Genomic DNA, 27,536 nt, shown 5'->3' on the forward strand with positions numbered 1-27,536 from the left:
ATTGACCCCCACACTCTGAGTTTCTACCCAGGGTGTGGCGCCAATGCAGTTGTTCTGTCCCTCACCATCAGATTTTTTGTGGTGAAAATTACATTACATCGTCCAACCTAAATATGGCGGGTGTTGTAAAGTCCTTCCACCAATGACCAATACTCCTGCGTGTCGCTGGAATAAGCTTTACATCAACAGAGCCAATGAGGGCTCAGTCAACAGAAAACCTGAGTTCTGCCCATCTCTAAGGGAGATGGGGGGACCTAGGGTTTGGTGGACTGAGTTCTCCATCCCCTAAACTCTAAACAAGACCTTATCCACAATATACCATTTGAGGATCTGTGCTTGATAAAATGTTATGGCTACTTAATCAGTAGTGTTAGCTGAGTTGTTCTGTGAATGTAGCCACTTACTTTGTTTCACACATGGCACTAATTATATGTTAAAACTACACATTTCTAAATTATTTAATTAGGTAGTTGTCTGATATTAACCCGAGAATGGGTCTGCAGAAAGAATTATTTTGGGAAATTAAAGATACTGGGTCGGTTGTTTTTCATGGTGAATTTAGTTAAATTGAGCTTTGGTATGATGGAGTACGTTATGGTATTATATGATGTGTTCCTTTTGGTTTATGCTGTTGGAATTGTATACTTCACTTTTTTCTCTTTGTGCTTTATATAAGCGCAAGAATTATTTTAAGGACAGCCTACAGGGGATCAAATGGAGAGATATGGACATGCGTATTGATGTACCTGAACATTTTTTTAATAAGCAGTGTTTCAACTTTTTCCTAAAACGTTGAAGTTCTGTCTCTCAGCCAAGGTCCACATCTATTTCATTCTCAAACTTAAGATTGAAAATAGGTTTCAGTACTGGTTTATGGCTGTACTATTTGACCTGCCGTTTGGGTTAAGTCTGCAGAGTAACCACTTCATACATTTAACTTAGCTAAACTACAAAATGAAGTTCACACTAGGTATGTAATCAGAAGTAGGGTACATGGATTTTGTTTATGATTAATTTCTTTTGATATTCAACATCCTTGTTCCCTCTCCTGTTCGCCCCATCCTTTCCATTCATCTGTCATTATTCATAAAGGAGATGAAGGATGTTTATGTTGTAACACTAGCACATTTTAGGTCTTCCATGTCTGCACTATCCTCATACTTTTGGAAATGGAAAGTGGATTCCCTTCGTGGACACGGGGAGCGGAACATGTCCCAAAACATTTTAAATTTGACATTCCTGTCAGGGCAAAGTAACGTTGTGGGGGATTGGCCAGGGGTCTTTTGCCATGAATTCAGGTCTACCATCAGCCCTCCTCACATGCACTCCTCTTGTAAACTGGAACCCAAATAATTTCATCTCAAATGTTGCAATGCTTTGTGAACGTTAACTATTGTCCATAACTAAATTGTGAAAACTACTAGGAAAGAAATGCAGTTATTATTTAATTATTTTTGTCCTCATTTGCCTTAGCCCATAAGTGTGGAAAACCCCAGCCACCATTTCTTGCCTGCGTGGGCATACCCCCATGGACCCCTAGGCTCGTCCCAATTGCTGCAAGACAAATGTATCTTAGTGGCGGAAGAATTTACCAACACTTTGAGGGCTAGCTAGATGACTCCATAGAGGTTTTACCACCTATTAGACCGCAGTATTTCCCAAAGGGAACCCAAACCGAAAGGTCCGTGGAGCAATAAGGTATAATCATAGGACCCGGGGGAAAAAAAAAACGGAAATCCTAACTCCACTGTACCAACAGTTCTCAGAAGGCTACTTTTTGTTTGCTACATGATCTGGCCATGTCCACCCTGGAGATTTGATAAAGGGATGTCAGCCATCCGGTATTTGTTGGGGCAGCTGAATCGACCCAAAATATACAGATCTGTCTCCTTGCCAAAAGGATAGCGTAAAAGAGGAGAGATCTTGCATGACCAAGGATTTTGTCATCAATGCCAAAGATAATTAATGGGAGGGTAATATTCAACGAGATTTTAAGGATAGAATCCAGGGAGACCTTCACTTCCTCCCAGAAGCTCGCTATAGCTGGACAGTCTTTAAACATATGAGTGTCAGATGCCTCTGGCAGGCCGCATTTATTGCATTTTTTTCCCATCTGGTACTTGGATAACTTTAGAGGAGACAAATAAGCCCGATGCAACGTGAAGTGATGATTTCGCCTCAGCCAAGCTGGTTTCACTGTTTTATACAGGAGATTAAACGAGTCAATCCACAGCTGCTAACGTTGGATCTCAATTTCTCCACCCCATAGCTCCTCCGGAAGTTTAAAATCCCTGTCTATCTCCTCCAAAAGCATCCAATATCAAGTTGAAATCTCCTTGCCACCCCATGGTTTTGTCACCAGCTGATGTTCAAAGTTACTGGTTTTACCCAGGGGGACCCCCTTCCTACATTGTGCTTGGGCCCAGCTATTCAGCTGCATATATTTAAACCTAGAAAGGCTCAGCCCAACTTTCTCCAACAAATCATCCCAAGTTAGCATAGAACCCACTGACAACAAGTCTCCCCAGATCACTACCGGCATCCCTTAGGGGTTTTGCAAACTATCCTTAAGACATGGTGGAGTGCCTGTGAGTCCCACATAGGTGCCTGATTTGAAAAGTAGCTTATCCCTATTTTTGTTCGAATTATTGACCAACTCTTGGCCAAGGATTGTAGGCATTTTAATTTCACCTTCTTAAAGAATTTTTGGTCCCCAAACTTGATGAGAAAGCCGTCCGCTGGTAGATCGGCACCCTCTAGCATAGCCCGGAACATTACCCCTCGAGATGAGTCTATAGGTGTTTTTAGGAGCATTCTAGAGAATGAGAGTTGGAAGGCCCATGCGTAGTACTGCGGGTCAGGTAAAGCCAGCCCTCCCTTCTCTCTTCTTCGCCTCAACTTCTTCCATGCCACTCTTGTAGCCTTGTAATTCCATATGAATGAGTTTATCTCGTGCTGACATTTGTCCAACAATTTAGTGTCAAATGACAAGGTGATGGAGTTAAAAAGAAATGTGTATTTCGGGAGGATGGACATTTTTATTAAGTCTGTCCTCCCCAGGATGGATAAGGGGAGCTGAGCCCAGGACTTTAGTTGTTTTTGGCATTCCTTTGGAACCTGATCTAGATTGAATTCTGTAATTTTCCCCACCTCCTGAATAATTCTAACCCCAAGATGTCTCATGGAGGTAAACACAGCAAGATGTGAAGTGGTGGTGTTCCAGGCCATGATGTCAGTTTTATTGGCATTTACTTCATACCCCGAGATTTTACCAAACTCCTCCGCTTTTTTTATGACCGTGGGAAATGCAAGGTCAGGGTCAGATGTCATAATAAGAATATCGTCTGCGTAAAGCGCTACCCGCCTTTCCGACCCACCAAATCTGAACGACGGAATGTTATTCGCCTCTCTTAGGGCTTGAGCAAAAGGCTCGATATAAAGATTAAAAACGAGGGGGAAAAGCGGGCAACCCTGCCTTGTGCTTCTTGTTATGTTAAAGGCCACTGTCAAAGAGTTATTAACAAGTAGTCTTGCCATTGGTATTTTGTATAGGAGAACTATCGCTCGACGGAACCTCTCCCATAAGTTAAATTTATTCATAACCACAGCCAAATAGGCCCAATTAACCCTATCGAAGGCTTTAGTTGCATCCAACGTAAGGGTAGCCAAAGGAAGAGAGAAAGTAGATGCTAAGTCAATAGCGCCCACTAGGTCATGAGTCAAATCTGCAAGTTGGCGCCCCTTTATAAAACCTTTCTGATCTTGATGTATGATAGAGCCAAGACACTCCCCAATCTGTTTGACAGAATGGCAGAAAAAATCTTATAATCTGTATTAAGGAGTGATATTGGGCGGTAGGACTCGCACTCTGTCCGATCTTTCCCGGGTTTGGGTATCAATACTATTGTCGCATCACTCCATGACTTTGGGGGGTCCCTACCCTCCATCAGAATGCTGTTAAAGATGGTTACTAAGAATGGAGTAATGACTCTACAGAGGACGCAATAAAGCTCCCCTGGTAAACCATCAGGACCCGCAGCCTTCCCCCGCTTTAAGTGACTAATGGCACTACTAACCTCAACCTCCGAAATCTCTGACTTCAATTGCCTACTATGATCCGGTGAAAGTTTGGGCAGGGACACTGTATTGAGCCAGGCTTTTGTCCCTTCGTGGTCTTCCCTAATATCATCCTTGTATATCTTATGAAAGAAGTCCTGAAATGCCTCCCCAATACCAGAATTAGAAACCCTGGAGATAGCTTCACCCTCTACCCTTATCTCTCTGATGTACTTGCGTGCTTGGTCACTTTTAGTCTTCCACGATTGGACCTCACCAGCTGCCTCTCCAAACTCAAAGTGGGAAAGTTTTCTTGCCTCTCATCTCTTAGCTACTCTGGTTTGTAGAATAGTCTCAAGCTGATTTTTCAGTGAGGTTAGCTTTTCTTGTTCCCCACCTCCACCTACATGATTACCTAAATTTTGAGTGATGGTCATTATTTCGGCCTCCAGTTTATTGATACTATCCCTATTCAATCTTCTTCTGAAGGAGGCTCTTCTGGTAATGCAACCCCTCTAAAAGGCCTTCAAGACATCCCACACAAAGTAGCTGCTCGAAGAGTCTATGTTGGAATCAAGAAAGCATTGGGTCTCAACTTGGAGGGCCGTGATTTCATCCTCGTCTAATAATATTGTCCGATCAAAGGACCAGGAACAGTGACGAGGCTGCTGCCCTTCTTTAAGGCTAAAAGCAATAGCCGAGTGATCGGAAGAGTAGGAAGGAAGGTATGTTATGTCATCCAGCCGGTCTTTAAGGCTATAGCTGAACAGCGCGTAGTCTATCCTTGACAGATGCTTATATTTAAGATTCCGAAAAGAGACCCCTGATTTATTCCCTGCCCTCTTGCTCCAAAAATCACCAACCCCCAACTGAGCCATTATTGTCCCCAAAACTTGTCTAGATTTTGAGAGAACACAAGCTCTTGAGTTAGGCGATTTGTCAAGCTTGGGGTTTAGTACAACATTAAACCCCCAACTCAAATTACGGGGTCTTGCAAGACTAGTAGGTGGCCATAAATGGTTTCCAAAAATGTAGGATCGTCTTGGTTCGGGCCATAATATCCAACCAGAGAATGCATCGAATCTCCCATCAGGACCCTCAAAAAGAGCCATCTCCCACTGTGATCTTCCTTAACTTCCACAATTTGGGCCTTTACTTGTTTTTTTAAAATAAATAAGACGCCTCTGAAGTTAGCTGATTAGTCCGTACAGGCGTAGGTGTCTACCCATTTCTGTTTCTTTAGAATTGATGTCGTCTCAGCTTTGAGGAGACGTGTTTCCTGAATGGCAATGACCTGCGCTGGGGAGTCTCTCAAATATTGAAGTATTTTTTCCCTTCTACTCCTCTTCATTGTTTTCAAATTAATCCAATATGGTCTTAAATTAGATAAGCCTCACATAAGCATCATGGGGAGAGTGTAAGCTGCCTTCTTAATAGGATACAATCTCAATCTCAATCTCGGGTTGTTTCCCTGTTTCAGCTTCCTACCCCCCCCCCCGCACTCCCCCCCCTCCCCCCTCCGAGAAAAGTCATTCATGGACTACAACATTTCATCAGCCTCAAGGGGGTTCTGAGGTTATGCATCTTATTGTTGAACATAACTCGTAAAAAAGCGGGGAATCTCATTTGTACCGTGGCCCCCAATGCCCTAAATTTCTCCATTCTCTGGCATAATGCCCATTGCCTATCTAGTGTAGTCTTAGATAGGTCCGAACGGATCTCAAACTGGAAGTCCGAGTCCAAGGCTTTCAGAGCTTTAGCTTTCAGGGTCAAATTTAGGATTTTTTCTTTGATTGAGTAAGCAAGAAAGTTGACAAGTATCTTTCTTGGCTTTACCCTCCCAGGGTTCAAACGGAAAGGGTCCCTATGAATCCTTTGTATATCTTTCTCCAAGGAGTATGTGGACTCCTCTAGGTTTAGGGTGCCCTTTAATAGTGCCACCACAAAAGTCTTCATGTCGTTCCCTTCTTTCCCTTCCGGGATCTTCAGAAGCCTGAGGTTATTCCTCCTAGAATAATTTTCTAGGGACTCAACTTTCTCGCGAACTGCATCCCCTTCCCTTCGTAGTGTTTGTATTTGTAACTCAGCTGATCCCAAACTTGCCTTGAGTGCATCTACGGACCCTTCCAATGCCTCCGTTCTATCATGCAGCCGATCCACCTTCTTCTCAAGGACATCGCATGCGTCCCTTATCTCGGATTGATTTTCTGCCGAGACTAAGAGCCCATTTCTGATCTCCTCCCTGATTGATGTAAGAAGGGACTCTATAGGAAGTCCTGCATGTGTGTCCCCCCCCCCCCCCCGTCGTGGCAGAGCCCGCAAGAGCAGATACGGCAGGGACCTGTACAGGAGGCTCAGAAGTTAGCACTGGGGTTTGTGTGAGAGTCCCCCCTGTTGCACAGTTCCCTCCTCCAGTTGAGCCGTGTTGGCCGACATAGGAGAAGAACTAACCGGCAGAACAACCACCTGGCCTCCATTAGTGCTAGAACCCAGCAAATCTACGGGTGGATCCGACATTGCGCCTGTATCCAGCTGGCACAAGGGGGTACTGCTGTGAATGTTCAGAACCTGTGGCAGCACCTTAAAAAATGAATGTAGAGATGGAGCAATACTTGTAGCACTGTTCTCCTTGTGCCTTTTCTTTGCCCCTACTTTGTAGTTATTATTATAATTTGCCCATAATGAATGACATTGCCAAGGTGAATGTTATTTTTATAAAACATGTACTCACTTAATTTTATCTGTAAATCTGTGAGCATCTTGTATGTTTTTGTTCTATTCTATGTTCAATTCTGTTTGCACCTATTTGATCATTGTTTAATAATTCATTTTGTCATGACTTTTACACATGCTAGGGAGCAATGCATTTGAAATTAGAGGTGCTTAATTGCTGCTTAGCACTCTTTCTCAAGTTGTTCTTGCTTAAAGGTGAAATTCGAGTTGAATTGTTTGAGGCTTTGATATTTGCCTGTAAAAACAAATCATATTGCTTCATGACGTTTCCAACATTTCCATCATTCCAGAACGAGTATGATGCTAATAAGAAGGAATGTTTGGACACTAGGCACTAAAACACCTCTCCTTTCTGCATTATTTGCCCCTTACAATGTTTGCTTTATTGCTAGGTCCAGTATTTTTGTGCGTGCTAGTCTGTTTGCAGTGATCTTGTATCCTAGAAGCTATGCCTGTACATTGCATGTTCAACATGTTTTGACAATTTTTTGGCAGCAGGGATCCTCCCATGTATCCTATCTTTTGTGAAGATGCAATCAGATTACTGCGTTCCCGTAAGATGTGCCGTACCTATTCTGAGGGTGCTTACAATGATCTTGAGAGGTATTCATGTTGTGCCTTGCATTATTATGATCCCATTCCTTGCAAAACATATCCGCACGTTAGCTGGTTATTATATGAGTAGAATAATAACATCTTATAGTTGTTGTGAGTCACCTGTTTAATTTGTAGAAGAATTTTGGCTGTATAATCAATCAAGAGTATCCACCAATGTGTATATAGTTTTATCCACTAATAAGCCTGACGTATGAACTATTTGTTTTACTTGAAATATTCCTATGATTATTCTGTTATATCGATATGTGTAACCGTAGGAACACGTTGGCAACCTTCACACGGTGGAATCTCAAAATGGACATCAATGAGCTTAGATCGCATATGAACTCAGTGAGGGTAACAAAGTGCTGCCATTGCCCTAACCAGGTCCCAGACACCACTATGCGTCTGAGGTCGGGCGATCCACTACCTTTCCCCTAAACTTCCATCACAGGACCCTATGCAAATGAAGAAATAACCCAACCTCTTATCGTCTGCAATCTGCACACAATGCACCGCGGTCTAGGTTTCAATGTCTGCCGCTGTTTTGAGCTAGCCATCACTCTGCTCCTTATCTTCCACCCACAGAACAGTGATCTAAAGAAGAAGTATGCCCAGATGTCCTCAGTGCATCCAAAACATCCAATATTAATATTACCCTCACCTCAGAATAATCGTATACACTTTAAAAGGAGCCAGTGGAATATGGCACTCTCTTCCTCCGGATGTACGTATACTCTCCTTGACGACAGCCTTCAAAGTTGAAGCCAAAAAAATCTTAATGAGCAAATTCTTGCCATAAGGGGATGGTGCACCTTTAAGGCATCTATCTCTTTGTTCCTCGCCCCATGGCACAACTAACAGTCACAGATGTACCCTCTGCATAATATTATACCTTATATTTGTTCCTTTGTTTACTGTTTTAGCTTCTTTTTTTCTTCTCCTTTTCTCAATTGCTATGTTTATTTCATGTTGTCCTCTATACCAATTTATTGTAAAGCGCTCTGATATCCTTCAGGATCTTGTTCGCAGTATATAAAACTTTATAAATAAAAATAAACATAAGCCATGGGCATGTGACCTGCAGCTTCAATCCTTAGCCAGCCAATCACCTCGGATTCTGGGTTTTAGCCTCAGTGCAGCACTCACAACTAGGAGACTGCCCACCACCCCTTAGTGACCCCAGGCATCACTGTATTGCCAACATCATGTAAATTGACGCGTTTCCCCTTTGCCAGCCAATCACTGTGTGCACTTGTTTTCCCCTGTCAGCTAGCATTCAAAGAAGGTGCCCACCCACCTCCCCTCAACACATACTAGATACCACTGTGTTGCAGAAGTCATGCAGCCCACCATGCCTCATCGAAAATACCTAATCCCTATGCATCCTGTTTTTCCCCCCACCTCTCCTTATTTTGGAAATTCCACATAGTATCTGCACTTAGGTTTCTACAAGCAAATGTGAACAATGATAAGTGTCTGCACGGGAATGCAAGAACCAGAAGCCCTGTACCTTACACCATCAAAACACCATGTGCATCCTACCGTATTTACCATATACTATCCTCGCCATTTCCAGCACATACAAAGGGCAATCGCTCATTCAATCCATATGCATCCTAAAGAAGCAACCTTATCAGCACTCCCCTCGGCTCACTCCATCATGAAGCAAAACTTTGCTCTCCTATACATAACACAGCAGGCATTTCAGACCTCATGATTACTGATAGTCCCAATGCCAGTTACTAAAACACAGCTCTCCTACCACTGCACAATTTCTCAGTATCCAGTACATTGATCTGTGAAAAAGAACAGGAGGACGTCTTTTGTTTATCCACTGATGTTTTTAGTGTTGGTCTCCACATCGGCAGTCAGACTTCTCTCTTGCTACTTCCCATTGTCACCAGTGTAGACCGTCTCCATTCACATGGTCCACTGGCTAGCTCCTACAAACCTTTAAATCATATCATACTCCATCACTGCATCATCGACTAGGTACACTAGCAACATCTTTCTCTGCCAATTCCACCTCCGACATAATGCATCATACAAGATCATGAGGGGTTCCTTTTGTGACCTACTGGCCAATATCTCTTCACTTGTGAATCAGTTGACACACACCAATGGCAATACCCTAGATTTTGTAATTTCCATAATGACCAGCCTTCCCTGTCAACCCTGCAACACATTGACAGGATCAAGCATGTTTTCGTTCAAGTACAATTCCTAGGGAAGGTCATTGTTAAAGTCAGCTACATGAGGCGCTCAAGAGCATAGGCCTCTTTCATAACAACCCGTCTGGATTTAGGACTCAATGTGGTACACAACCAGCAACCATTTGGTTGCTTCATGATGCTTCTCCAGCCACGAAGCAAGCAAGCTCAGTCTTCTCATTCTGTTTAATTGCTTGTAAATCTTTCATACTACCAACCATCAATCCCCTTTCAACATAGTTGCCGCCAGGATGGACTTTGACAGCACCGTCATGCAATGGTTCACATCCTCCCAGAAGAACAGAACCCTCATCATAAAGGACGAACTCTTCTAGATCTGAACATATCTTTGAAATATGCAATATCTCCAAGGCTCCAGCCTCTGTCTCGTGATGTATAACCAGTAAATGGAGTCCTTTGGAGGTCTTGATGGCAGGAGAAAATACCAATATTCATCAAGCTTCTGCTTATTTCAGAGACTCTGTCCCTCACCACCCCTTGTTGTAAATATTTTTGTCCACCCTAAGCGTGGAAGGGTATTCTCAGATGTGAGACCCTTGCTCATTGCACCATCAGGATTCAAGCAAACCGGGCCGAAGACGGCTGTAATGCCAGAAACCGGTCCCCGGGAGCTTGTTTCCTTCCCAGTGTAAGAATTGGCTTTTGTAGTTTGGTTTGCCCTGTTCCCATCATGCACTGGGACAGGAACAGACTAATTTGCATACAGCCAGGTTCTGAAACTGGGATGGTGCAGTGAGCTAAAAAACGGTGTTGGATCTAGTCCTGATCTCTTGACTGGGTGAGAGCTTTCTGCTTATTTCAGAGACTCTGTCCCTCACCACCCCTTGTTGTAAATATTTTTGTCCACCCTAAGCGTGGAAGGGTATTCTCAGATGTGAGACCCTTGCTCATTGCACCATCAGGATTCAAGCAAACCGGGCCGAAGACGGCTGTAATGCCAGAAACCGGTTCCCGGGAGCTTGTTTCCTTCCCAGTGTAAGAATTGGCTTTTGTAGTTTGGTTTGCCCTGTTCCCATCATGCACTGGGACAGGAACAGACTAATTTGCATACAGCCAGGTTCTGAAACTGGGATGGTGCAGTGAGCTAAAAAACGGTGTTGGATCTAGCCCTGATCTCTTGACTGGGTGAGAGCTTTCTGCTTATTTCAGAGACTCTGTCCCTCACCACCCCTTGTTGTAAATATTTTTGTCCACCCTAAGCGTGGAAGGGTATTCTCAGATGTGAGACCCTTGCTCATTGCACCATCAGGATTCAAGCAAACCGGGCCGAAGACGGCTGTAATGCCAGAAACCGGTCCCCGGGAGCTTGTTTCCTTCCCAGTGTAAGAATTGGCTTTTGTAGTTTGGTTTGCCCTGTTCCCATCATGCACTGGGACAGGAACAGACTAATTTGCATACAGCCAGGTTCTGAAACTGGGATGGTGCAGTGAGCTAAAAAACGGTGTTGGATCTAGCCCTGATCTCTTGACTGGGTGAGAGCTTTCTGCTTATTTCAGAGACTCTGTCCCTCACCACCCCTTGTTGTAAATATTTTTGTCCACCCTAAGCGTGGAAGGGTATTCTCAGATGTGAGACCCTTGCTCATTGCACCATCAGGATTCAAGCAAACCAGGCCGAAGACGGCTGTAATGCCAGAAACCGGTCCCCGGGAGCTTGTTTCCTTCCCAGTGTAAGAATTGGCTTTTGTAGTTTGGTTTGCCCTGTTCCCATCATGCACTGGGACAGGAACAGACTAATTTGCATACAGCCAGGTTCTGAAACTGGGATGGTGCAGTGAGCTAAAAAACGGTGTTGGATCTAGCCCTGATCTCTTGACTGGGTGAGAGCTTTCTGCTTATTTCAGAGACTCTGTCCCTCACCACCCCTTGTTGTAAATATTTTTGTCCACCCTAAGCGTGGAAGGGTATTCTCAGATGTGAGACCCTTGCTCATTGCACCATCAGGATTCAAGCAAACCGGGCCGAAGACGGCTGTAATGCCAGAAACCGGTCCCCGGGAGCTTGTTTCCTTCCCAGTGTAAGAATTGGCTTTTGTAGTTTGGTTTGCCCTGTTCCCATCATGCACTGGGACAGGAACAGACTAATTTGCATACAGCCAGGTTCTGAAACTGGGATGGTGCAGTGAGCTAAAAAACGGTGTTGGATCTAGCCCTGATCCCTTGACTGGGTGAGAGCTTTCTGCTTATTTCAGAGACTCTGTCCCTCACCACCCCTTGTTGTAAATATTTTGTCCACCCTAAGCGTGGAAGGGTATTCTCAGATGTGAGATCCTTGCTCATTGCACCATCAGGATTCAAGCAAACCGGGCCGAAGACGGCTGTAATGCCAGAAACCGGTCCCCGGGAGCTTGTTTCCTTCCCAGTGTAAGAATTGGCTTTTGTAGTTTGGTTTGCCCTGTTCCCATCATGCACTGGGACAGGAACAGACTAATTTGCATACAGACAGGTTCTGAAACTGGGATGGTGCAGTGAGCTAAAAAACGGTGTTGGATCTAGTCCTGATCTCTTGACTGGGTGAGAGCTTTCTGCTTATTTCAGAGACTCTGTCCCTCACCACCCCTTGTTGTAAATATTTTTGTCCACCCTAAGCGTGGAAGGGTATTCTCTGATGTGACACCCTTGCTCATTGCACCATCAGGATTCAAGCAAACCGGGCCGAAGACGGCTGTAATGCCAGAAACCGGTCCCCGGGAGCTTGTTTCCTTCCCAGTGTAAGAATTGGCTTTTGTAGTTTGGTTTGCCCTGTTCCCATCATGCACTGGGACAGGAACAGACTAATTTGCATACAGCCAGGTTCTGAAACTGGGATGGTGCAGTGAGCTAAAAAACGGTGTTGGATCTAGCCCTGATCTCTTGACTGGGTGAGAGCTTTCTGCTTATTTCAGAGACTCTGTCCCTCACCACCCCTTGTTGTAAATATTGTTGTCCACCCTAAGCGTGGAAGGGTATTCTCAGATGTGAGACCCTTGCTCATTGCACCATCAGGATTCAAGCAAACCGGGCCGAAGACGGCTGTAATGCCAGAAACCGGTCCCCGGGAGCTTGTTTCCTTCCCAGTGTAAGAATTGGCTTTTGTAGTTTGGTTTGCCCTGTTCCCATCATGCACTGGGACAGGAACAGACTAATTTGCATACAGCCAGGTTCTGAAACTGGGATGGTGCAGTGAGCTAAAAAACGGTGTTGGATCTAGCCCTGATCTCTTGACTGGGTGAGAGCTTTCTGCTTATTTCAGAGACTCTGTCCCTCACCACCCCTTGTTGTAAATATTTTTGTCCACCCTAAGCGTGGAAGGGTATTCTCAGATGTGAGACCCTTGCTCATTGCACCATCAGGATTCAAGCAAACCGGGCCGAAGACGGCTGTAATGCCAGAAACCGGTCCCCGGGAGCTTGTTTCCTTCCCAGTGTAAGAATTGGCTTTTGTAGTTTGGTTTGCCCTGTTCCCATCATGCACTGGGACAGGAACAGACTAATTTGCATACAGCCAGGTTCTGAAACTGGGATGGTGCAGTGAGCTAAAAAACGGTGTTGGATCTAGCCCTGATCTCTTGACTGGGTGAGAGCTTTCTGCTTATTTCAGAGACTCTGTCCCTCACCACCCCTTGTTGTAAATAATATTCATCAACAAGCAGGTCACACATGACCGGTCTCCTCTGGGTTTGACATCATCGGTCTGAAAAAGGCTCACCATAATTCCCAATTACATATACAACACCTCCATATTCTCCCCCATAAGCACTCTGTACCTTCTCACTTTATTTCTAATTATTTGCCGAGCTTGACTTCCCAGCCTGGTAGAATTTATTTTTATCATGGTATCTTTATGATTTTGTATTAGATGGTTAACATTAGACACCTAAAGAAAGTTAACAATCACCTTGAAGCAATACCCGAAGCAAAGACCCTTCTACTTATGGGAGCACAGTGTAGAAAAGAATGATAGCAGGACTTAATTTGAGCTTTATGGATGTAATGATGCATGGGTAGATTGCTTGTGATATGCGTTTTGATGTTGTGCTAACAAGAGGCTAATGTGGTACTTTGGGATTGGCGAATGCTGGCTTGTGTACGAAATATGGAGAGTTGTGCTTGGTTAGTGTTTAAGAAGGAACACTGTCTTTGACCCTTGGTTAAGTCTTAATGCATGTTGGTGCTCATTTAAGAAGTGTGCAAATGTTGTATGGCTGATATCGCTTAAGGACCTAAAACCATGAGCTTTCAAGTACCAAGGTGCACCAGAAATATTGGACACAGATGGGCTGATACACAAAGGTAAACTTAACCTTTTGCAAAAGGGTTTTTTTGGTATCATAAACTCAGATTAAACAGTATGTTTACAACTGCAGAGGTTCCGCAGTCCGGGTTGGGGTGGGGGGTTTGGAGGGGGACTCTGCACATAAAAAGATCGGTAGAACAGGTCTCCACAATCATTGTATTACTATTAAATTGGAGTTTGTGAATAGCAAAAAATAGAGCAAACGTACTGCACCAAAGTCTAAGTTTACCTTTATGAATCAGGCCCTGATTCTGGATTGGGCTGCGAATCGCTCGAACTCATATTCAAAAGCATGCCCTTATAACTAGGCCAGATCTAATGTGCTGGGTCACTTTCCTCGAGAGTTAAAAATTCTCATGCTGCAAGAGATGTTGTTCGAGATGGATGAAAGACATGTGGTAGCAGTGATTTCATGCACAATGCAAAGTCTTGCGTTTTGGAATCAGGTGATGGCCAAAAGAGCAGGGTTTTGTTGTTCCGTTGCATAAAATCCACTTGTGCTTCTACCAGAGAGTATTCTTGTATGCACCTCTGAAGCAAAGACAGAATACAGCCATCTAGCTGACTTCAGATACCTTTTTGCAAACATTGTTTGTTTTGGAGCTCCCCTTCTTTAGCACGTTTATCTGAAGGTTTGTTTACGCTAGTCAGTGCTATATTCACCTTTAATGCTCTAAACGATATCCCATTACCAATATCTACAGTCTTTAGTTTCTCATCAAAAGAAGATAACCTTGTTGATTACCTTCCCTGTTAATGTTAGGTGATTTATACATAGGGATTGGACTGGAGCAGGGTTGAATGGCGAGCAAGAGGTCTGTGCATGCAGTGAGTGACATGTTTATTTAAACAAATACTATCTCTCTCTATATATATAAATATATATACATATATATATATATATATATATATATATATATATATATATATATATATATATATATATATATATATATATATATATTATATATATATATATCAACCAATCAACTCTAGCTTTATTTGACAGTGAATGCCATAAAAGCCTATCACAATAAAACCATAAATCACAAGTTTTAAAAGTGGATTAATACAATTAAAGTATTTGTTCTAAAAATGGGTTAAAAACGTTAAAAGCTTGTACATATATTGTTAATAGGAATTAATGGTGTAGAGCAATAAACAATTTACAAGTCACAGCTAGAATATCAAATGCCTACATGGTCCGTTTTGCTGCTAGGAGTTTAATTCTGATTGTCCATGTCCATCCCAAGAACTTTGCCATTGGAACCGCATACAATGGAGTATACGCATTGCTACACTCGACTGGTGTGTACCTATGTTCCTGCAGATCGGTACCAGCCAAGCTTTGCCTGGTGCAGCATATGCAGGGCAGACAAATAACACATGTGCATATGTTTCTTCCACGTTAGTGCAAATTAGACCCTTATCATCGGCTGCGGTAGACCATAAGGCTGTGAAGACCTTCACAGGTAAACAACCTACTCTAAACTGGAAATACAATTTACAGTCAAATGGCTTACTAATGATGTCCCAGTAGTCCTCAACGTAAGGCCTTGATTTTATTTGCAAGAACTTTCCCGACAATGAGGCAGCATAACTTACTCTATTGGCTTGCAGTGTGATCAGTTCCCAGTATCTTTGCTTGATCAGATTCTTAGATGGAAACTCTGTTCTGCTAGGATCGGTCGACAGCGATGACATGCCCATACTAGTTAGGGTAGTTCTAATGTCTCGCAGTCAGCTGATTTTATGGAGGTGATCAGCCTCCATTAGGTCTTTAAGACCTTCATCAAAGGTGGCCAGTTCTGGTATGGACCAGATCCTGCACCAGTATATGATGGGACGCAGTCTTGCTAAGTCATCTATGGCCTTCCTACCCAAGTCGTAGCGCAAGGGGAGCATGGGAGAGCTTTGGGGCAAACGTGTAACCCCGCCAAAAAACGTATACTCCGATACAGCTAGAGGATTCAAATTTTCGAAGCCCCATAACTCGGTGCCATACAGTATTTTGGAGCTATATGTTTGCAGTACTGTAGTTAGAGGCTTAGTCAATGATGTTTTGAACTCCTTTATCATTACACCGGCCAGTTGTCTATGTTTTAAGTCCTTTGTGTCAATGGTGATACCTGAATAGGTGAATGTGTCAACCTGCTCCAATAGTTGTCGCTCCATTGCCCCTTAAGTGACCTGTGTTGGTTGAAAGCCATAAACTTGTTTTTTGCTGTGTTGACTTTTAGACCATGCAGTGTGCAAAATTCTTCAAAATGCTGCAGCGCACGCTTTAACCCACTTGATGTTTTGAACAATATGAGCGTGTCATCTGCAAACATTAATATAGGAATTTTTTTCCCAGCTACAACTGTGGGAAGGTGGCAGAGAAAACTGACGATGCCATTAATAAAAAGTAAGAACAATGTGGACACCAGGACACAGCCCTGGTGTACTCCCTTCTTGACTGGGAATCGATCGATTTTATTTCTATGAACCCCCCTGCGAATTAGTGCAATTTATTTTCCATGGAGGTGAACTATTAAAAAGAGTGATCAGGGGGCAGCCCAAGCTCCTGCAATACCCTCCATAGTTTGGGCCGTGAGACTAGGCCAAAGGTAGACTTAAGGTCAACAAAGGCTGCATAAATACTGCTTTTTCCTAGAATCACAGTCCGCCAGTAGATTAAAATGAAACGAAAAGCTTGGTCAATAGTTCTCAAATGTGCCCGATAACCTGCCTGGAGGGGGCTCAGGATATCGTTTTCATCAATCCAGGCTTGAATTTTTACTAGAACAAGACAAGCTATGACTTTCTGGATTGAATCTATTAGGCTTATCAGCCTGTAATTTCTGGGTAAGGATGTATCTCCTTTTTTGTAAATCGGGATAATCTCCGCCCCTGGCCAGGTGTCCAGGATCGGGCCTCCATGAGCAATTTCATTTGCTAAAAACATGATCATACTGGCTCCAATTGGCCTTTTTCTGAAGTAAGATGTCAGCGGGCACTTTGTCAATGCTGGGGCTCTCCCGGTGGTAATAGAGCTCAATGCAGCTGTTAGGTCAACTAGATTAAAAACAGTGTCAGTTGGATTAAAATAAACCCAAATGGGATCATAGCCCATGTTGTCATTGTCTGTATATTGGTCCGAGAAAAACTCTACCCATGTTAGTGGGCCCATGTGATTTTGGGGAGCTTGCCCTGGGCCATCCGTGCCCCATTTTACCAAGCCCCAGAAGTTTTGCATGTTACTCTCCTTACATGCTTCTTTTAGGTCCTCCCATCTTTTCTCATCTCAGGACTTTTTTTGCTGAGAGTATCGCCTTCTTATTAAGCTTATTAGCTGATCCCCTAGTATTATTGCCTCATATATATAAATACTTTCGAGGGCGATGGAAATAAAGTCATTTGTCCACCCTGCCTCTTCCAGAGAGTTACAGTATAAATTACCTTGGCAGAGTGATAACAGTACATTTCAAGATGATAGCTCTACTGTGCGTCATCCGCACCTGGCTATGCGTCTTTTTTTCTGAGCAGGTTAGCTTCTTTCAGTGTGGTTGCTCATACAGTTTTTAACCTACGATCTAATTGCTGTAGGGTTAAGATTAAGAGTGTGTTGATCTCGAGAATGCTGATCGGACACTTTGGAATTGTGCCGGTTCCTTCTTTCTGATTCTATCAGACACCATAATTGTGGCTCATCAACCGGGTCCCTCCAGACATCTTCCTCAGCCACAGGCTTCCACCAAGTGTCACTCATTTCCACCTCAGATTTTCCAGTTTTGGGCTCTGTTTTATTTTATACACTTCACAAATAATTGCAAAATGTTACACACCTATCTATGTCAGTATTTGGACGACCTCACGTCTCCTTAGCTAAATGTATTGTTTCTCTCAATCCAAATTCCCTTTTTCTTCGTCAGTTGATCTTGTGCTCGTGCTCCACAGTTCCATCACCAATGTCACTCAGCAGCCTTTATCTTTTAAATGCTCTCTTTTGATTCTTGTTTAGCCAAACCCCTCTACTTTTTTCGGGGAAAGGATCTTCTTATACTAAACATGCCTGTACATTAGTTTAGAAAATATATATGTAAGCTGTATGTTCCTACCACAGTAATCAAATATACTATGTTTACGTTAACAAATTCTGAAATCATAATTTCTATATTTTTCTAATGCTGAGTAACATTAGTGTAGGCAATTTACATCAATGTCAAATTATCTGTTGTAAGAAGTTAGGAGTATGGGTGCCTAAATGGGTGCTCCAAAGGAAAGGGCAAGTGAGAGGTATCTAATTGTTTTATGCCCATTTACCACAATTTCATCTTTGCGTGGATGTTTATAGGACTAAGCATGAACTTAGGTGTGAAAATTCCCATATGCAAACATATTTGCTGTTGTTGTAGAGAGAGGGATTTCTCCTCAAGGAAAGTATTCTTTCTAGTGGAGAAATAAAAGTGGCTAATCCATATTTTTGTCATGCTCACTTGTGCAGATTGCCAACCAGGTAGAATAATTGTAGTGAAATAAAACGCCTCATTGAAATCTACAACTGTATTGAACTTTTGTTCTTTGTAATTCTGCAAAAAACTTTTGATATTTGTAATGGGCTGTCACTTTGCCTTATTTATTTATTTGAAAAGTTTTATAAAGCACGATCATGACCCAAAAAGGGTATCAGAAGGGTGGATACCATATAGGAAGATGCAGTGGAGGTGTCCTTGGATGCTACCATGGTGTTTGATCCCATTGAATGGGCGTATCTTTTTGCCGTCCTGGAAAAATTTGTGTTTGGTCCCAAATTCATCAGCTGGATAAGACTCCTATATGCTTCCCCTTTTGCACAAGTAGTGGTCAATAATACAAAGTCAGCCACCTTCAATCTTCATAGGGTGACTCAACAGGTTTGCCCCTTCTCACCGCTTTTATTTGCATTAACGTTAGAACCCCTAGCTTACTGGATCCGAAAGGACCCTATAGTTCGGGGAAAACGTTGGGCAGAGGAGTGGGAAGACCGTAATCACTCTATGCTGATGACATCTTACTGTACATGACATCTCCAGAGAGATCGCTGCATAGGGTTCTCAATATATTTACTAATTTTGGTACTTACTCCGGCTATAGCATTAATTAGTCCAAATCTGTTATATTTGTACTGAACAGAAATCCACCTGCCCCGCCCAAAGACGGTAAGGTGGCGATAACCACAATTGGATTAAAATATTTTGGACTGTTCATCACTAGAGATCCCAAATTGTATTATACGTCACATTTGCTGCCGCCATTACAGCGGATAAGCCACGATGTGGAGCATTGGAAGACTCTTCCAATATTGCTACTAGGCAGAGCGGCGCTCTTCAAGATGATGTCATTGCCTCGCTTCCTGTATGTCCTTCATAATTCACCTTACTCTGCCCCTGCGTCTTATTTTGCAGCTATGGAAAGGGCATAAAGAACTTGCTCTGGGGAAGTAGCCCATCACGAATTTCATTCTCAAAACCAGTAAAAGGCTGGTATGATGGGGGGAATTGGGTTGCCGAATATTAAAAAGTACTACTGGGCAGCGCAACTAGCTGCCATCAACCATTGCATATACCGACCTCAGAATGATACAGGATATGCTATAAATAGGTGGCTCATACCTGGGAGTAATTACACCAGGGCCTTGAAATTTCGTCTGACAGGTCCCACAAAGCTGGCGGTTCAGATGTGGTATACGGCGCATAGGAGCTATGGGCTGGGCAAAGACGATAAAACTGGCTACCATGCTGTGGGATGCCGAAAAACTGGACTCCCTCTGGAGGACGAGGGGTTTTGGTAAATGGGACGCCATTGGAATATCTAGGGTGGGCGACCTATAGAAAAAGGTGGAGGTGGTGCCCTTTGCGGCTCTACAGCAAGACCACGAAATGGCGGAAACAGAAAGATTCTAGTACTTACAGGTACAACATGCCTTGCAGACAGTGGTCCCGAGGTGAGAGACCACTCCTGAGGCATCACCTCTTGAAGTTAGGCTTCTTGATGGATATATGCAGAAAAAAGCAATTTCCCATATCTACTCAAAATTGATCGACTGATCCTGTGCCACAGCTCAGTGGAAAAAGGGAGAGGGATTTGTTGGGACTGGAGGATGAGGACTGGCTGGAAGCACTGGCATCGCCAAAAGAAGTAGCAATTTCCTCTAAACGAAAATTGGTGCAGTTGAAAATATTGCATAGAATACGTGTTACGCGGCAGCGTTGGTCAGGATGGGCTACACAGAAGATTCTCGTTGCAGAAGACAGTGTGGCCGGGAGGGCACGTTTTTGAATATCATATGGGAATGCCCACATATTAACAGGTACTGGAGTGATGTTGTCCGGTGCATGGGGGCGGTACTGGATGAGAGGCTGGTAGCAGAGGCAAAAAGATGTTTTCCTAAATGTATTGGAACCAACAGATTTGGGTAGCAAAGAGAGAACATGAGTGTCGCTAGGTCAGATGGTAGCCAAACAAAACATAGCAAGGAAATGGGGGGCACAAGGTGTTCCGACAGCGACTGACTGGGAAAACGATATGGATTTGTGCATGTTTAGGGAGAAAACAATATAGGAGTCCAGGGGGTGCCCGGGGAAGTGGATGCAAATATAGGGCAAATGGAACGAATAAACAGGGGAGATTTGTGTACTGACCAACTTACTGTCACAATTGTCCCCAGATGAATCAGAAGTTTGAAATACAAGAGCAATCTAACCCCGGAAATTGTTATTTATTGAGAGTAACTCATGTGTTCCATATAAATTATCACTGTGAAACAAGAATGCGCTAAAAGTGATATCTGAACCGTTGTTTGTTATAATTATTAAAAATATATTTTTTATAAAGTGTACCGGAGTGCTGTACAACGGAGGGTACATGACAAGAGGTTTAAAACAAGGGTACAGTACAAAATAGAACACAAGAAGTATCTAAAAAAGTTACAGCAGCCAATACATCAAAAAAGACCTAAAGAGAAACATAACAAATTTAGAGTGACAGGTAAAAAGATTGTCAAGCTGGAGATGGAAATGGATTAAATATGACATCAGGGCTATTGCTGTAGATGGTCATTCAGTATTACCCACTTGACATGTTTTTTTAAAGAAGTAGTCGATGGGTTGGATCTGATCTCGGGAGGAAGCGTTCCTAATTCTAGGAGCAGGACCAGAGAAGGCACAGTTGCAGTTCTTTTCTTATTGAAGATTCTTAATTTCCGACTCAAGCCTGATAGCTCAAGTTTTTTTGGTAGGTAGACGGGGGTGTTGTCATGAATAGCTTTGTGCATCAGGCAAGCTATCTTGAAACAAATCCTTGCTTCAATGGATAGCCAGTTAAGCTGAATTAAGACCGGAGTGATGTGGTCATGTTTTCTGGAGCCCGTAATGAATCTGGCTGATGCTTTAAGAGTCTCTCTAAGAGGAGCCAAACTGACTTTAGAAGGGCCGGCTAGGGTCACCGAACCGTATTTCAAGTGTGAGATAACCAGGGGTTGGACTGCTGACTGGATGTCTTCAGGAAGAAAGAATGGCTTGACTTTCCTTAGGGTGTTGAGCTGTAGATGACTGGCATCCTAATAATGGCAATAATGTGAGCTTGCATGTTTAGGTATTTGTTCAGGGTGATGCCTAAAGATCTAGTAGAGTCAACAACATGAGGGGTGCAGGTGAGTGCAAAGAGTTGTTTGATCCAGTCTTGGGAAGGAGCAGAGTGGTTATGGGGGGGGGGAATCAGAAGGAATTCTGTTTTGAGGGTATTTAACAATATATGATTATTTGTTAGCCACTGGTGCATTTTCCAAAGTGCATCATTTAGAGTTTTTATGTCATCAGGAGAGGAGATCTTTAAATATAGTTGCGTGTCATTAGCATATATATGGTATCGAATTTTGGAGCCGTTCCGAATATTGGAAAGAGGTTCCATGAAAAGGTTGAAGAGTGTGGGCGACAGTGCACAACCTTGAGCTACTCAAATAGTGACCGGTGGACTAGCAGCAAGATATTGGTTAACTTTGATTCTTTGGGTACGGTTATACAATAAAGAAGCAAACCAATTCAAAACAGGGCCCGATAACCCCATGCCAGCTCTGCATCATCTGGGAGCAGGAAATAATTCCAAAAAGTGTTGTTTTTTTAGGAGAGCTGACTATGGGGTGTGAAAATGCAATCTCTGCTTAAGGTGCACGCAATGTAGGGGAACTCAAGGACCACTGGTTTGGTGCAGCCCATTGCAGTTCAAGTTCAATTTTCCTTGCCTTTTCCGAGAAGTGAGCTGAGAAATCCTTCTCACTGTGGTACTATGTCATGAGTGCCAACATACTTGTTGTTTGATGATTTCAAACCTTTTCTTGGATCTGTTTTTAGCGCTGTCAAGCTGGGCCCTGAAGTGATCTGATTTTGCACTGCGAATGTGTTTCTTGTATGTGATAATCCAGGCTAACAGGGTAGGGTTTGAAAGTATAACATTCATCCACTGTGTCTGGGGAAGTATCAAACCGGAACATAGTGAGTGAAGGGGAGGTGGACAGGGAGGAAGCAAGGAGAGAGAGAACAAGAGGCTCCGCAGTAGAGGGTAAACTCATAAGATGTAGATTAGATATCGAGTTAAAAGAGATTTTAATCTTCCTAAAGATATTGTCAAAGCGATGAAGATTTAGGTCGGAGGCTTGAATAAGGACGTTACCATTATTATAGAGAGAAATGATCAGATCAGCATTGAGTACAGGAGAAGGTAATACGACTATTTGGAAGCCATGAGGTGTTTTGCACAAGGGTTTGGAACGTTGCATAGCAGTTAGGGCTCTTCTCCATTGGGTTCTTCTGAATGTGTAGAACATAAGGCTATAGCCACTAAACCCTTAAACGAGCAGAAATGGGTATCAGAGATAAGCGTTTGAGGACAACGTTTGAGTAGATTGTGTTTAAAGGACTTAGTTTCTAAGGGGAATAGACAATCTTAAACGCATTAAGGCCTACCAAAGTCAGGTGGTCCTATGCGCTCATAGAAGGTATTGTAATTGTATTGTAATTGAATTTATATAGCGTTTACTACCACTGACGAGGTGTAGAAGCTCTTTTTCGGCAAGTAGAACCCTACTCCAGACCCATAAAGGAATTAGTGTTGAATTTGTATAGTAAAATATGAAAGTAATTTAAGTGGTGGATAGGTTATTCAGTTATTTGGATTCGGAAGGATAGAAGAAGGATAGAAGAGGAAAAAAGGTTTGTATTTCTATAGTGCTTGTTACCACTGATGGGGTGTTGAAGCGCCTTTTTTTGGCAAGTAGAACCCTACTCCGGAAACCCATAAAGGATTAGTGATGAATTAGCATGGTGAAATATGAAAGTTTATTAGTCAGTTATTTTGAGTGAGAAGATAGCGGCGGGATAGAAGGGGAAGAAAGTTTTGAAGTGATATAGCACCTGTTACCCCAGATCGGTGTTGAAGCGCTTTTCTGGCGAGTAGCACGCTACTCAGGAACCCATAAAGGATTAGTGTTGAAAATTAGTGTAGTGAAATATGAAGTAATTTGATTGGTGGATATAATATTCTGTTATTTGGATTGAGAAGGATAGGCGGTGGGATAGAGGAGGGAAAGAGGTTTGTATTTATATATTGCTTGCTACAACTGATGGAGTTTTGCAGCACTTTATTGGCGAGTAGCACCTAACTCTAGAACCCATAAAGGATTAGAGGTGATTTACTATAGTGGAATATGAAATTTGAGAAAGTGAACATTTATTTTGATTGAAAAGGATAGTGGAGGGATAGAAGAGTAACGGATTTAGATATTTATATATATATATATATATATAGATATATATATATATATTTTTTCCAAGTGTTATTGTACTTGAATAAAAAAAAAAATGAAAACATAATTATTCTACATGTTTATACTAAGCAATACACAATGATCGGTAAATATCTATAGTGAATATAAATGCTTATATACAGAGGGATATGCTGTAAATTCTATGCTAGCTTCATGGAGTCTTTGTTTCAGAGTGTCATGGTCAACTGTGTCAAAGGCAGCTGCGTGGTCACCCGTTGCGGTCTACTGTATTCTTCAGTTCATCCCAGATAGCAAGGAGGACAGATTCAGTGCCTCTTCCCGGACGGAATCCTGTTTGATAGTCTGAAAGTATGTCTTCAATAAACGCTGCTCTTTCTATAAGTTTGCCCAGGAATGGTCCCTTTGTAATGGGTCTGTAGTTGTCAGGGTTCAGGCAGTGCAAATTTGTTTTCTTCAGTAAAGGGCGTATGTGTGACTTTTTGAGTTCTTCTGGATATATTAAATCGTTGATGATTCTTCTTACTGGAGTGGCAGCAGAGGTTGTTAAAGAATTGTCATGAAAGTTTGTGGTGGACACAGGTCAGAAGGGCTGCCGGCAGTCCTGCTTGCTTTGACCAGGTACATAAATCTATCGTGTGAGATGTGTTGGAAGGAACGGATAGGCTGGGTTAGAGTATTCTTGGATTGTTGTTTTGTACAAGGGTTAGTGCTGGTGCTTTGTTTCTGTTTAAGTATGAGTCCAATGTGTCTGCTTTGTCCGTGTAATGATTTGCCAGTTTGACTGTGAAATCTTGAGTAACAGGATGTTACTCAAGATTTGATTGAGTATTTTATAGAATTCTTTATTTGTACAGTTAGCATTTTGGATTCTCTCTGAATAGTACCTTTTCTTAGCTTTTTTGATAGCTGACTTGTATAATCTCTTAGTTTTCTCTAGGTGAAGTTTGTCTTGGTTGGCGTTTGTTTTGAGCCAGGTACGTTGCAGCTTTCAAATTTGTTGTTTTATTGTTTTTATCTCTGTTTCTCCAAGGCGCTTTTTTTCTTTTGTTCTGTTGTGTGGTTTTGAGTGGTATCAGGATGTCGAAAGCTTCCTGTAGCCACTCACATAGTTTCTTAACATAATTTATTGTTTCCAGATTTGTCCTGGATGTTAGTTGTGTTTCTAAGTCTTCCAAATTGAGTTTGTTACAAGGCCGATAGGTGGATGGATGTAAGGTAGTTTTAGGTGAGTCGCTTAGTGTTGCTTTATGTTGGAAAGCAAGCAAGTGGTGGTCTGATCATGTGACTGGAGTTATAGTTTGAAAGGTAACTAGTTCAGTATTAGCAAAAATTACATCTAGGATATGTACGGCGATGTGTGTGGATTTGTAGACAATCTGATGCAGGTTCAGTGCATCTAGGCAAGTGATTATTGTTTTTGGAAGGGTTGTATTGGTAGAGCCATGATGAAGAAAGCGAGCAAGGACAACAGTGGAGAGGGGAAAAAAAACATGTTTCAGGGTTAAACATTGGTTACTTTACATGATTAATTGTGGCCCTATTATGTGGTACAATAACTAACTATAGACTGACATACCATAGCTGAATAGTTAGGAACAGTCAATCAATGACATTTATAGAGCGCGCTACATACCCGTAGGGTCTCAAGGTGCTGGGGGTGGGGGGGGGTGCCGCTACTGCTCGAACAGCCAGGTCTTCAGCTTCTTCCTGAAGGAGAGGTGGTCTTGGGTCAGGCGCAGGTCGGTCGGGAGGGAGTTCCTGGTCTTGGCGGCCAGGTAGGAGAAGGACCTTCCTCCTGTAGTCGCTCTTCGGATGCGGGGGACGGCGGCGAGGGCATGGTTGGCTGATCGGAGGTGGCGTTTGGGAGCGTAGAAGTTGACTCGGCTGTTGAGGTAGCTCGGGCCTTGGTCGTGTAGGGCTTTGTGTGCGTGGGTGAGGAGGCGGAAGGTGATTCTTTTGTTGACGGGGAGCCAGTGAAGGTCTCTCAGATGTCCGGAGATGTGGCTGGTTCGTGGGATGTCGAGGATGAGTCTGGCTGAGGCGTTCTGGATCCTCTGGAGTCTCTTCTGGAGCTTGGCGGTGGTACCGGCGTAGAGGGCGTTGCCGTAGTCCAGTCGGCTGGTGACGAGGGCCTGGGTGACGGTCTTCCTGGTCTCGGTGGGGATCCACCAGAAGATCTTCCGTAGCATGCGTAGGATGTTGAAGCACGCCGAGGAGACGCTGTTGACTTGCCTGGTCATGGAGAGGGAGGAGTCCAGGATGAAGCCCAGGTTGCGTGCATGGTCTGTCGGTTTGGGTGCGGTGCCCAGGGCGGGAGGCCACCAGGAGTCGTCCCAGGCGGAGGGTGAGGAGCCCAGGATGAGGACCTCCGTCTTGTCCGAGTTCAGTTTCAGGCGGCTGGTCGTCATCCACTCGGCTACCTCTTTCATCCCTTCGTGCAGGTTGGCTCTGGCGGCGGCGGGGTCGTTGGTCAGGGAGAGGATCAGCTGGGTGTCGTCGGCGTAGGAGATTATGTTGAGGTTGTGCTGGCGTGCGATATCCGCGAGGGGGCTCATGTAGACGTTGAAGAGGGTGGGGCTCAGAGAGGATCCTTGAGGGACGCCGCAGATGACTTCGGTGGCCTCTGACTTGTACGGTGGTAGGCGGACTCTCTGTGTTCTTCCGTCGAGGAAGGAGATGATCCACTCCAGCGCCTTGTCCTGGATTCCGACGTTGCTGAGGCGCTGTACTAGGGTGCGGTGGCAGACAGTGTTGAATGCCGCGGAGAGGTCTAGGAGGATGAGGGCCGCTGTTTCTCCGTTGTCCATCAGGGCTCGGATGTCATCGGTGGCGGCGATGAGGGCGGTCTCGGTGCTGTGATTGGCTCGGAAGCCGGACTGTGAGGGGTCGAGGGATCCATTCGTCTCGAGGAAGGCGGCCATCTGCTTGTTGACGGTCTTCTGGATGACTTTGGCTGGAAACGGGAGGAGCGAGATGGGGCGGTAATTCTTGAGTTCGGTGGGGTCCGCTGTGGGTTTCTTGAGAAGAGCGCTGAGTTCGGCGTGCTTCCAGCTCTCAGGGAAGGTGGCGGTGTCGAAGGATGTGTTGATGATGTCTCGCAGGTGGGGTGCGATGACAGCGTCAGCCTTGTTGAAGACGTGGTGAGGGCAGGGGTCAGTCGGTGATCCGGAGTGGATGGAGTTCATCGTGCGGATGGTGTCTTCGGTGCTGATCGGGGTCCAGGCGTGGAGGGTGGTGGTGGGGGGTGGTTGTTCGGTCTTGGTGTGCGTTGGTTGGTTGTTGAAGCTGTTGTGTATGTCCGTGATCTTGTTGTGGAAGTATGAGGCGAGGGAGTTTCAGAGGTCTTGCGATGGGGTGATGTTGTTGTTTCCTGCGCTGGGGTTGGATAGCTCTTTCACGATGTTGAAGAGTTCCTTGCAGTTGTGTGCGTTGTTGTCCAGCCGGTCCTTGAAAGCAGTTTTCTTGGTGGCGCGGATCAGCTGGTGGTGCTTCCGGGTGGCCAGCTTGAAGGTGGTCCTGTTGTCCGGTGTAGGTTCCCTTCTCCAGACTGTCTCGAGGGCTCGGCAGTTCTTCTTGGAGCTCTTGAGTTCGTCGGTGAACCACGGGGCTTTCTTGCTGCCGGGTCTGCTGGGCGGGGTCCTCAGCGGGGCGAGTTCGTCCGCGCAGTTGCTGATCCACTTCGTGAGGTTGTCGGCGGCCTGGCTGGGGTTCGCTGAGCTGGCAGGAGGGTGCTGGTTCAGGGAGGTGGCGAGCTGGTCTGCTGTGATCTTGTTCCAGCTTCTGCGGGCGGCCTGTTGCTGGTGGTGGTGGGTCGTCGTTCTCTTGAAGGTGAAGTGGACGC

The 27,536-nt window shown here is 44.0% G+C and overlaps 1 protein-coding gene across 2 annotated transcripts in view; it reads left to right on the forward strand.

Moving 5' to 3' along the window:
- RIMS2 (regulating synaptic membrane exocytosis 2) overlaps positions 1–27,536 on the forward strand; it is a 1,859,827-nt gene that overhangs the window by 1,319,909 nt on the left and 512,382 nt on the right. Inside the window, exon 21 of one of the 2 annotated variants that reach the window (XM_086966100.1) lies at positions 7,285–7,392. The exons of the other annotated variant lie outside the window; for it this stretch is intronic. Coding sequence (XP_086822226.1) covers positions 7,285–7,392 — 108 coding nt within the window. The remainder of the gene's footprint in view (positions 1–7,284; positions 7,393–27,536) is intronic. 2 annotated transcript variants of the gene reach the window in all.

The sequence above is a fragment of the Lissotriton vulgaris genome, chromosome 4_1 (genome assembly GCF_964263255.1).
Source record: "Lissotriton vulgaris chromosome 4_1, aLisVul1.2, whole genome shotgun sequence".
Taxonomy (NCBI): Eukaryota; Metazoa; Chordata; class Amphibia; order Caudata; family Salamandridae; genus Lissotriton; species Lissotriton vulgaris.